This window comes from Arachis hypogaea, chromosome 10, assembly GCF_003086295.3.
Source record: "Arachis hypogaea cultivar Tifrunner chromosome 10, arahy.Tifrunner.gnm2.J5K5, whole genome shotgun sequence".
NCBI classification, from domain to species: domain Eukaryota; kingdom Viridiplantae; phylum Streptophyta; class Magnoliopsida; order Fabales; family Fabaceae; genus Arachis; species Arachis hypogaea.
Window position 1 is genome coordinate 23,254,890 of NC_092045.1, and position 12,670 is coordinate 23,267,559.

The 12,670-nt window shown below is 33.5% G+C and overlaps 1 protein-coding gene and 2 long non-coding RNA genes across 5 annotated transcripts; all 3 read right to left on the reverse strand.

The window, feature by feature from the left end:
* Positions 1–879: 879 nt before the first annotated feature.
* On the reverse strand, positions 880–2,758 carry LOC140175825 (uncharacterized). Its single transcript, XR_011866515.1, has 2 exons — positions 2,230–2,758; positions 880–1,430 (listed from the first exon to the last, which is right to left on the reverse strand). It is a non-coding gene; the product is annotated as an uncharacterized lncRNA (long non-coding RNA).
* Positions 2,753–3,518, reverse strand: LOC112715378 (uncharacterized). The gene is made up of 2 exons (XR_003811986.2): positions 3,431–3,518; positions 2,753–3,019 (listed from the first exon to the last, which is right to left on the reverse strand). It is a non-coding gene; the product is annotated as an uncharacterized lncRNA (long non-coding RNA).
* Positions 3,519–5,033: 1,515 nt separating this feature from the next.
* LOC112715379 (uncharacterized) lies at positions 5,034–11,600 on the reverse strand. 3 transcript variants are annotated; one of them, XR_011866516.1, is made up of 4 exons: positions 10,709–11,600; positions 7,527–9,370; positions 5,768–5,821; positions 5,034–5,575 (listed from the first exon to the last, which is right to left on the reverse strand). XR_011866516.1 is itself a non-coding variant. In XM_025767133.3 (2 exons), exons 1-2 carry the CDS (start codon positions 11,524–11,526, stop codon positions 9,226–9,228), a joined length of 963 nt encoding a protein of 320 aa, XP_025622918.1. In that variant the 5' UTR covers positions 11,527–11,600; the 3' UTR covers positions 5,034–9,225. The 3 variants fall into 3 exon arrangements, 1 of the variants encoding a protein (XP_025622918.1); XR_011866517.1 differs by lacking the exon at positions 5,768–5,821; XM_025767133.3 differs by having other exon boundaries at positions 5,034–9,370.
* Between the last annotated feature and the right edge of the window lie 1,070 nt (positions 11,601–12,670).

Genomic DNA, 12,670 nt, shown 5'->3' on the forward strand with positions numbered 1-12,670 from the left:
TGTTTTCATGCTTAATGGGCATTATGATTAATTCAATTTCTGCATACTAAACAAAATACATTACACAAACAAATTGATAATTAACTCAATAATATTTAGTCATCATCTAAATCATGGTTTAAGTTCACTAAACTCAACAATCTCTCCCTTGATGACAAACATTATTAAAATAAATTGAAAGAAAGGAAAAGAGTTTTAGAAACTTCCCTTTGATTTTTCTATTGTCATAAAGCTCCCTATTTCTTTTTATTTTTAAGCTCCCCTTGAATGTTAGCTTTTTGCAACCTGATACCATCAAACTTTTCACAAGAATAATGCCAAACATCCAATAATTTTAACTAGCTAAATCTTTAGGGAACCTGTTAGATTTTATATCAGGGCTTTTTAGAAAATCAATCAGCCTTGAAACAAGAATTAGATACCATTACAAAACAAAAACAGCCACTCATTCAAAGTTCATTACAACCAAATCAATGTTAATGAGCTGTAGATATAAACAGGTCAAAAGCAACATCTTCAAACATTCTGCATCCTAATTTTCAAAAATAATGCATCACAAGTTCAAAACAGAGTTCTCATAAGAAGCAACCATCTTTTAATTCAAAAACAAAAATTTTTTCAATTCAAAACATAATGGTAGCCATTTATTTAAAATAGAGAGGCAGCCATTTTATTCAAAATAGAAAGGCATCTATTTTTCAATTTCATTTTTCTTTCTTTCTCCCCCTTTGGCAGATTATAACAGAGGCAGCCCATATTCAATTCATATAACAGAGACAGTCCATATTCAATTCATTTTCTTTCTCTCCCTTTTGTTATTAAGGAGAAACCTGTAGAAAAGCAAAATGACAAGCATGCCAAAACAGCAAACTAAGCAAATTTGTTAGCTAACAAAGTTAATAGTCTAGATCTATTATAGTCATCCCAAAAATAGACAGTATCCAAAATAGTTTTCAGAAAATAGCAAAGTAGTGTGTCCTCAAAAGAGAGTTAAGAAATCAGAAATAATAACTAAATATTAAACTTTCAGCAGTAGTAGGAAACAAAACTAGACATCAGAGCTCTTATCCTTGGTTCCAATCATATCCTCATCTTGATCGGTTAGGGGCTGGTCATCATCCAAGGAGTCAAGATATTTCAACAACACCTCAACACGACTTTGAGATTTTCAAAAGGAATTCTCATTTTGAAGAGCCAATATTCTAGCTTGTTTGCTAGAATTTATCATTTGTTTTGTGAGATTAACAAATTCTTGTAAAACATCCTTGACATTGCCATTAATAAGATATTTGTGGGATGAGGATGTCCCGGCAGTGGATGGAGGAAGAATACTTTCTTCCTCATCTTCCTCAAGAACCGTTTTCTTGGCAGCCTTTGTGGATTTTCCTTTAGTCTGTTTTACTGCACCACCACCCTTGAGATAAAAAAGTCTGTCTTCCATAGTTTCATCGCTCAGATCAACAGAAAAATACTCAAAGATGCAAGTAAAAAATATTCCATATGAAAGTGAAACATTCTTATCACTTTTAATGCAATCAAACATGTGACTCATCATTAGATAAGCGAAAGAGATTTGAATTTTGTTGAAAATGGCATATAGAATTAAGGAATCACAAAAGACGACTCTTTGATAGGATCCACTTTGGGGCAGCAAGATATGTGTGATGATACGATGAAGCTGTGCATGGGAAGGACCTAGGGCTCTATGAGTGGGAGTGACACCATCCATGAAGGAGATGTTTTCACAAATGTTGGCCAGAACATCTTGGTGAAAAACTCTAAGATGATTATCCCACTTTCCAGAGACATAGACATTAACTCTTACATATGTGTAAGCAAGGGCTTCACTGATGTTTTCATGATTTAAAAGTATTTGATAGCATTTAACATAGGAGTGAACACAACCCTCACTATATTGCATATTAGCATAAAATTTTCGGACCAAGTCAGGGTAAACAGGTTTTCGGATTTCAAACAACCTTTCCCAATCTAAAGCACGAAAATTTTCAACAAAGTTGATTCCTTTTTAGCTAATGAATTCAAATCAGCAACATGAGAAGAACATAGAGTCTTTTTGAGACAGCATCTCTGTAAAATTCAAAGTCCATGCAAGAAGAAATCTATGGGGATCAAAATGAGAATGAGATCGTTTACCGAAATAGGCTTTGAATGTAACAGTATCAGGGTAAATGGGTTCTTTGACAGAATGAAGAGAGGGTCTTTTGTTACCTTTAGGTGGACGTGAAGAGGGGACCAAGCGACTTTGAAGACGAGGGTTGGTCCGAGGAGGAGGAGAGGAAGGAGGTTCTTCATCTGTCATGGGCCGTTTTCCTTTCGCCACTTTATCCTTGGAGGAGCCAGTCTCTTGAGCAGATGAAGAGGGCCTAGGGTTTGTAGTCTTGGTTCTTGCTATGAACTTGGGTGGTTGTGAGGAGTGTGAGGAAGAGGAGTGTAAGTAAATATGAATGTGAGTGTGAGATTAAGGTCTACAAGGTGGAGGGTTATGAGGAGGTCTTATGGTTTCAGTCCCGCTTATGAAAACCTTCTTTCTCATCATGAAAGAAATAAGGAGGGTGAAGTAAAAAGAGAATGTGAACATGGTGGAATAATGGGGAAGATGAGAGGTTTTCAATCAAAACTACCTTAAATGCTTAAAACATCTTTGAAAACACAAACTAAATTAATAAAATGAGAATGAAGGAATTTGAAATTCAAAATCAATGCATGCAGTTTTGAAAAGACTAATCAAGAGGATTTTAAAAAGTAATTGACAGATTTGACTTAAAATAAAACATCACAAAATCAAATACTCTCCTTTTTTTTATGTTGATGATCAAAACAAGAAAGAGGCCCACTTCATAAAACAAAATATCTTTCTTTTGGGCCTAATGGTGATATTAAGGAAGCATACATAGCCACTATGAATTTGGATTAGTTCCAGATTTACTGAGATTCTTAGGTCATTATCTGAACTTTGTTGGAGCCTAGAGAGAGTCATCATCTGTCCAGTTTTGTCTCCCTACGAAATAAGAGACAAAAACAACTAAAAATTTGTTAATCAATTTTAGTTCAAGAATTCAGAATTAAGAATCCCTAAAGCAATTCTCTATTTACAGAATCTATTTTCACATAGAGGTTTAGTGAAGATATCATCCAATTGATTCTCAAATTTTACAAATTGAATGTCAGTAGTACCCTTTTGCACATGTTCTCTTATTGAATGAAATCTAACTTCAATGTGCTTAGTTCTTGGTGCAAAACAAGATTTTTAGAAATATTTACGACACTCATGTTATCACAGAGCAGAGGGATACTCTTGACTTGCAATTTGTAGTCATCAAGTTGTGTTTTAAGTCACATTAATTGAGAACAACAAGAAGAAGCTGATATATATTCGAGCTCAGTCATTGACAGAGCAACAGTAGCTTACTTCTTGCTTAACCACACATTCAAAGATTGTCCAAGAAAGCAATACATTCTAGAAGTACTTCTCCTATCAACATGATTTCCAGCAAAATCTACATCACACAGAATTTATCAGTGTTAGGATACCAAAAACCAAAGTCAGTCGTGCCGTTGATGTATCTAATGATCCTTTTCACAGCCAAAAGATGTGATTCTTTTTGCTGAGATTGAAATCTAGAACACACTCACACTTTGAACAATATTCGGTCTAGAGAAAGTTTGATATATGAGCAATCCAATCATTCCTCTATACTTTGTATCATCAACAACTTTTCCATTTTCATCCTTTTCAAGTTTGAAATTTGGATACATTGGAGTACTCATTGGTTTAGAGTTTTTTAGACTAAATTTTTTTACTAACTCCTTGGCATACTTACCTTGGTGTACAAAAATTTCACTAGGAATTTGTTTGATTTGGAGTCCTAGGAAGAATGCAAATTCTCCCTTCATACTCGTATCAAACTCACTAGTCATTAGTTTTTCAAATTCTTCACATAAGGTTTCATTTGCCGACCCAAACACAATGTCATCCACATAAACTTGAAAAGTATAAAATGATCATTAGATTCTTTAATGAAGAGAATAGTATCCGTAATGTCCCTTCGAAAAACATTTTTCAAGAAAGAGCTAGATCTTTCATACCAATCTCTTAGAGCTTGTCTAAAACCATAAAGAGGTTTAGAGGGTTTAAAAACATTATTTGAAAAATTTATTTTCAAAACTGGGGTTGAGCTATTATGATGGCCAAAAGTGGGTTAAGAATTTTTCTCAAAATACCGTTGCAAGTATAGTCCAAACCCAACAATTGACAATCAATCAAAGTTTAAATCAAGAATTATCACAATTCAAATCAAATAACCAAAAGTATTTAAACTCCCAGATATTTCTCCCAAAGAATTGCAATTAGGTACTCAATTATTGGCTATGGAGAAAGTGGAATTGGGAGTTGTGATTGTAAGTGACAAGAAAATTAAAAGGCAAGAAATTAAATAAGCATACAATGAAATTAAAACTAAGCAATTAAATACAAAATATAAATTAAGTGGCAAAAAGAACTCTTGGCAAGAATTGGGAAATTGAGGATTCCTATCCTAGTCATGGACCACAAACATGGTAATTGCGTAGAATTAATCCCAATTAGTCTATCCTAACATCGAAGATAAGTCAAAAGGGCATAATTGATTTCAATCCATAAGTCCTAGTCAACTCACTAATTAACTTGGTAAAAGACTAGCGTTAATGAAAACCAAACCAACTAACAATCTTAACACAATGTGGAATAGACATCCATAACTCAAGTTCACCTAATTACCCAATTCCTAACCAAGAGTGTAAAAAAATATACAAACTCTAAGAGTCATTTTATCAAACACCTATCATAAACTACAATAAAAATAAAATCTATACTACCAATTGCAATAAAATGATAATAACAACTCAAATAGCATCAAAAAACATAAAATATTAAAATTGCATTAATGAAACCAAAATTGACAAGAGTATTCATGAACTAAAAATGACAAAATTGAAAAAATGATAAAAGAAATTAAGAAGATCAAGACAAGAAAGCACAGAAACATATATGAAACTACATTAAAGCAAGAATTAAAATCTGAAATTAAAAAGAAATTAAGACAAAAATTCTAAATTCTAGAGAGAAGGGAGGATTCTCTCTAGAAAAACTAAGTTAAAATATGTAAAAACATAAATCTAAGTGCTCTCCCCTTTATCTTTCTTCACTTTGCCTTGAAATAGCTTTAGAAATGAGTTGAATTGGGCTTTGGAAGCCCAAAAATCGCTGCTAACAAGTTACAATTAATGAAGTCACGTGTCAGGACTTGTGCGTACGCACACTTACTGATTTTCTTCTTGTGCGTATACACACCCAAAATCCATGTCCACTATGCCAAATTGTATATCATTTTGATGCCCCAGATGTTAGCTTTCTAATACCGCTGGAACCGTCTCATTTGGACCTCTGTAACTCAAGTTATGATCAATTTAGTACAGAGAGGTCAGGATTGGCAACTTTTCAAATCCTTCATTCCTTGAATTCTTCCACTTTGCATGCTTTTCTTCCTCATTCTTCAATCCATACTTGCCTTGTACGCTTGAAATTACTCAACGAATACATCAAGACATCAAATGGAATTAAAATGAATAAAATTTAGCAATTATAAAGTTTAAAGAGCATGTTTTTACTTTCGAGCACAATTTAGAGAAAAATTATGAAACTATGCTATTTCAATGGTTAAATGCAAGAAAAGTTGATGAAATCCACCCAAATAAAGCAAGTAAATACCATGAAATGTAGATTCATCACATCTCCACATTTAAACAATAGCCTGTCGTCATGCTATACAAAAGAAAGACAAGGGGAATCAACAATTATTCAATGCAAACTATCTATATGCAATATATCTATATGTATGTAACTATACTATCTAACTATCTATATATATTTAATTAGTCCAAATAAATGAATTTTCAAAAAAGCATCTATACACTATCAAGGGCTAAGGCAATTATAACCAAATCCTATTCACAATTGAATTGAGCCATATAAAAAAATTTAATCACACTTGCAAGATAAGCAATGATCATAGGTGGAAATATGGAATTGAGTAATTGAACCCTCACCGGATGTGTATACGCACTCTAGTCGCTCAAGTGTCTAGGGTCAATCCACTCAATTCTCCTTTAATCATGCTTTCTAAAGTTTGTTTTTCATCTAACTAATTAACAAAAAATTTAATATTCATATGCAAAAATCATGAAGTCCTTGCAAGGTTGTAATGGGGCTAAGGGTAAAAGTAAGGATATATATATGGCTAAGTGAGTTTGCATTTGAATCTTTAATTAACTTAAGTTCTCACCTAACACATACACAACCTATACAATTCTAATATGAAACTTAGCTACCTAAAATCTCACTTTTACCTCTACATACTCATGCATTTTAATTCAATTCATTACATATGCATTGATTCTTATTAAATTCCATATTGGGATAATTTTGTCCTATTTTTATTATTTCTTCTCTTTCTTTTTTTTTTCTTTTTTTTCCAAAGAACATAATATATATACCAACACATTAATGCATACGGTTTCCATAATCTTACATTAGCATGTACCCCCAAATTTTCAAAATTTTTTAACAAGAATAAAACACATTTTATTTACCAATGTTCCCAAATCTTCCCCACTTAGTTGACACACACACTAACTTAAGCTATTGAAATTAGGGACATTCATTGTTTTTCCACTTATAGCTAGTGGTGTGCTCAATCAAGAACAAAAAGGGAAATTAAAAAGGCTCAAAATTGCAAACAAAGGTAAATGAAATGGTAGACTATTTGAGTTAAGTAAGCTATAAAGAAATGATGGCATCAATCACATAAATGCATAAAAATACATTAAACAATGGATATATAGAATTAAACAAACCAAAGATTACAATCATAAAGAAGAACAACACACAAAAATGGAATAAATGGTCAAATGATGCAACCACACAATAAGGTTCAAAAACTCACAAGTTGCATGTTCTTTAACTCAAAAACCATATTCCACAATATATGAATCATGCAAGTTCCAAAAAATTTCAACTCAAATCAATTTGAATTTCAATGCCCTATATAACAACTAAGTTTCTTGGAAATTCCATTAAATTGACTAACATTTATTCTATATGTATGTAGTGTGATTGGATGGAAAAGGTCAAAAATCCTAAGTTTAATTCCTAATTCCAATTATAGACCAAAATAACAAGTGCATAGGAAATCAACTTAGCGCAATCATCACATCATCCAAATCACAATCATAGCTAAAAACTAAAAAGCATATGTAAAGCCAAAATCAAAGGCAAAATGTAAAGATATGCATCACTACAATATAATACTAGGTTATGTACAAGCAAAATTAAAAAGTGCAATAAGCTAAGTAAAAAGTAATAAACTAAATAAAAAGGTTTTCAAAAAGAATAAAATATATACAAAGCAACTAAAAAGCATAATAATAATAAAAACTAAACTACAAGTGTTCGGAAATGAAATTTTCACCCAAAATATACTTGTTGAAGTTGTACTTCCCCACACTTAAAATGTAGCACCGAGGGAGTGGAAGGAGTTGTCACTGTCGTCGCCTCCACTGTCAGCTGGTGGGTCTCGTGCTTCCTCCGGCTCATGATGCTAGGCCTCCTCCTCCTCAGAATGCTCGGAGGGAGTGTCCAGCTCAAGTGGAATGTCGGGGTCGCCGGAGAGGACGATCCTCCTCAAGTGAACAGAAGCAGAAAACCAAATCACAAAACAGCATATATATGAAGTGAACGGAAATATAAGATTGAATGAAAGCATGCATGAAAACCAATGTGAAAGTAAATGGGAGCAACTTCCAATCAATCAGACACATAACAGCCACTTGGCTTGCCTGTTTATCAAAGATAAAAGGAAGAAAGGAGCATTGTTGCTATGCACGAAGAAAAAGAAAACAGTTAAAAAGTTAATGTTAGTTGAAAAGGAAAAAGAGAGTCGAGTTAAGTGAAGAAAAAGAAAATGGTTAGTTAAAAAGGAAAAGGAAAGTTAAAAGTTATGTGAGAAAAAAGAAAATAGTTAGTTGAAAAAGAAAAGGAAGGTCAAAAGTTAAGTGAGTAAAAAGAAAATAGTTAGTTGAAAAAGAAAAGTTAAAAGTTAGGTAAAGAAAAGAAAACAGTCGGTTGAAAAAGAAAACAAAGGTCAAATGTTATGTGCATAGTAAAAACGTTCCTTAATTCTGAAAATTTCCAAAGTTCCGAAACAAGAAAGTTTATATTCACTTCTCAATAATTCAAATGCCAAAACAAGTAATGCACATGTATGCGTAGAGCACATAATCAAATGAATACTAATTACCATCATTTGGCATAAGTTAAATTAATTTGGTGTTGACAAAGTTAAAACATTGAGAAACAAATTAATCAAGGAACATTCAAACACCAAATTCCAATGAAGCATAAAAGGCACAAGTTAAAACAAGAATTGAAAACCCCATGATCTATGTGACTTAATGTAAATTAGGTATGAATAAAATGAATCAAATTAGCCACATAGATTTAAAACCTTCAAACTTGTGAGTTTACGCAAAAGAGGCTCAAATTCTCAAAAGAATTTCAAGTTTATGGTCAATTGAAAAATCAATTAAGGCTATGTGATACTTATGAATAACACAATTTAAAACAAGTTCAAGAATTGACCGATACTTGTAAGGAAGCTCATCGGGAAATTTCCAAAACCATTTAGCAAACAAGATTCTTTTTGACACAGAAATCCGTCAAATAGAGTTTGTTGCACCAAATAAGATAATGTCATTTAATGAAACATGGTTAGGAAAAATCCGGCAGCATTTCAGCAGCAAATTGGCCTATTTTCCCAATTCAACCAATCAATTCAAACTTCCTATGAATGCTTTAACATTTAAACATGCAAAAACCAGATGTAAATTCATATGAAATCACAAATAGGCCAGTAAACAGCAACAACAGCAATGAACAATTAAGTTTTAACCCATTAAGCAACCAGCAGCAATAATAACCTAAACTCAGAATTTTGGTCAAAATCATCACTGCACCATCAACCATTAACAATACCTAGCAACTGGCTCATTCCAACAGCCATGAACAATGAACAGAAATAATGGTCCAAAATTTAGCACCAAAACAACACAATAAACAAAGGTAATAGGTTCAAGCGGCAGCATCAACCAAGCCAAATAAGCACGGGCAAATCACCAGCAACAAACAGAAAAAAAATCAATGAAACAGCAACATTTCCAAACAGCAGCATTAATCAAAACAAATATAGAAAGTTTATTCAGGGTATCCTCCGCATCCATGTCCATCTCCTTTTTTTTATTTTTACGATGACTCATCCTGAAAAATGTAAAAGAGAATATATTAAAATATAACTACAAGTGATGCAAGCAAGATGAGTAAAACAAAGCAAAGCAATACTTAAATCAAGAATTAATTCAAACAAGGAGAGTGAGGTTGAATACACTACAATGAGTTAAATTGATGTGTTTGTGACATGAAGAAAGCAATGTGTGAATTCTAAGTTTACCGGCAGTTTAAAATTCACACATTGGAGAACTGAAAGCACTCTGTCACATTACTTCAATCAAGGTTCAAATTACACTCAATTAGTGTGCCTAAAGTGATTTCAAAATAATTGCAAGCTACTAATTAGTAAACAAGCAACAAGAAGCTCAATAATCACTTAGGCAATTCAAGAATTGATGCAATGTGATGGATTGTACAAAAGAAATGCTTTAAAATGTGTGATGTTGTGATTGAAATTCAATTTTTTTTTAACTTTCAAAGAAGCCAACTTGGCATTTACACACAACATAAACACTCAAAACTCCATCAACAAATACTTTTCATCGCATTACAATCCTTTACACAATGAAGCTTAATGAATCATGCCAAGCAAAATCAAACATTCTAAATCACATGGTAGCTACAACATGCAATTTAAAATCCAAAATAATCATAGAGGCATATTCACAAACAACGGTGTATGAACTAAACAAGAACAGTGCTCAAGCAACGTAAGAGGAACAAGTTCAAACACCAATGTAATTCATTTAACTAATAACACAAGATTCAATTTAAAAATTCAGTTTCATTCCTAATATAACCCAAATCCAATGAAACGCACAAAGTTAATATAATTGGATTAAATAGGACCAGTTTAATTAATCTTGTACCATTAGATAAATGCCTCAATCATTCAAAAATTTAACAATTTGGTCAATTAGAACAAATCAAATTCATTACCAATGCATAAGAACAATAAACATGTGTAACAAATATTGATTTCCAAAGATTGCCTCATAAGTTTTTAAGAAAAGCTCTTTGAGGCATATTGTCGAATACTTGGCATGCAAAGGCATTAAACAAATCAATTATCACAACCAAGTATTCATTCAACCTCCATTCACAAAATCAGCATCAAATTACAAGAATCCGCAATATATCTGAGTAATTCAGCAGCAATTCAGTCAATCCATTCCAAACAAATGAAATTCGAACTCAAGAAACATAATAGCATGATTAATTGTCTGTGAACTAACCCTAATTCTACACTAAAGCAACCTAACAGCAGCAAATAATCTTAACCAATTCAATTACCAAATAAAAATTAACATATACTAATCCTAACTTAAGTAAAACAGATAAGAATTCAAAGGGAAGTTGAATTAAAACCTGTTTGAAGAACAGAAAAGAAAAACAAAGAAACAGGGGAAACAGGAGTTGGAGCAGCAGTGACAAGCAGCGTCACTGGGTGGTGTTGAGCACGGCAGCTTCAGGATGGTGCTGGCGTTGGCGGATTGCTGGCCGGAAACTGGAGAACAGGGCTGGAGTGTGGCAGTTTTGGCACCGGAAGCAGAGACAGGGAAGGCTTTGAGACGCGCTGGGAAGGAGAAGAGGAAGCTGCTGGTGCGGACGGTGGGCTCTGGGTTAGCGCGAAGGTGATTGTGGACGACGGCGAGGAGGAGCTGGTGGCTCTGGGCTCGCGGAGAAAGGAGAGGAGAGTTGGGTCGCCGTGGCTCGTCGATGGTGGAGGCTACGGTGGTTCGCGGTGGTGGTTGGCGGAGCCAGGGTTCGGGCAGGGGGAAGAGGGCTCCAGTGGTTTTATGATGGTGGGTGGAGGCTGGTTCGGCAGAAGATGGGGCTCCGGCGGCGTTGTGGTGGTACGGTGGGTTCTGGGCTCGGCGGAGGTGAGGCGAGGGGAAGAATAAGAAAGAGAGAGAGACGTGGTGGCTCTGTATCGGTTGTGGGTGACAGACGGGAAAGGGCTGGTGATGATGGTGGAGAAGATGATGGACGTTGGTTGGCTCAGAGAAGAAGAAAGGAGAAGAAGATAGGCTAGGGTTCAGGGGGTTCAATTTTGTAAGAGAGTGCGTACGCACCAACACACATCCGTACGCACGGAAAGGGAAATGGCAACCGTCGTTAGGGGTGGCAGTAGGTGTGGATTTTTGTCCTACCCGACCCCATCCTACTCGATTTCGTTCCGCCATCCTAATACTGATATACTCCTCGCCCTATCATTATTTGCAAATAGTAAATTATAGAATTCGAATTGTGGGGATTCGTTCTATCTCTATAAAAATTAAATATTTTAATTTTTATATATTTATATATAAATTAAGATAAAAATTTAAAATTTATAAATAAATTAAAATATAAATATAAAATTCATATAATGTCATTAATTCAAATAACTTGAAATTAAAAAAAAGTATTAGATCACTACAAATTTAACATCATAATAAAAAAAATTACAATATTAAATATAAAGGAATTCTCAACTTTTATTCTTAATCACTTTTAACATCTTCATCATCATTAAAAGTTTGCAAATCAAAATTTAAACCTGAAAATTAAAAGAGATAACAATTAACAAATTATTTGGTACTATGTAAAAAATTAACATAAATAATGATTAAACAATATATCATCTTTACTTTCGAAAAGTGCCCACAACTAACTTTGGCCACACATCAAAACTTCAATTATGTTTTGTTTGAGCTTTGCACGATGATGAGAAATTACACGACCACTTGTATTAAAAGCAGATTCAGAGACAATAGTGGACACCGGAATAGCATATATATTCTTAGCTATTTCTGCAAGAACTTTAAATTTCATCTGATTGTTCTTCCACTATTTCAAAACATTAAAGTTAGGATCATTTGAAGGATGAATCTCCTCCTCAAGATAATGATCAAACTCAACATTCACATATGAACTCCTTGTCATTTTTCTTCTTTTAAGATACACCATATAATCATCACCCCCAAATAAACTTGCATTTCCACTTTCATTAACTTCTTTTGTACCAACATCGACACCGATATGTGACACATCAGAACTCATTTTGTGAGTGTATTCATTAACCAACTCATTACACAACTGATGAATTCTATCAACTTGCTTGTAGTATTCTCTTGGATTTGGATACATTTTTTTAAATTGAAACTCAACCCCAACCATCTTGTACCTAGGGTTTAAAACAGCAGCAACACCCATAATGCTATGAATTTTACCCCATTAATTTTCAAATTTCTTTTTCATGTTAAATGTCATATTAGCAATTAACGGATTAGTAGAAATTTCTCATTCATTCAATGACACTTTTATTTTACAAACCAGAGTAAAATA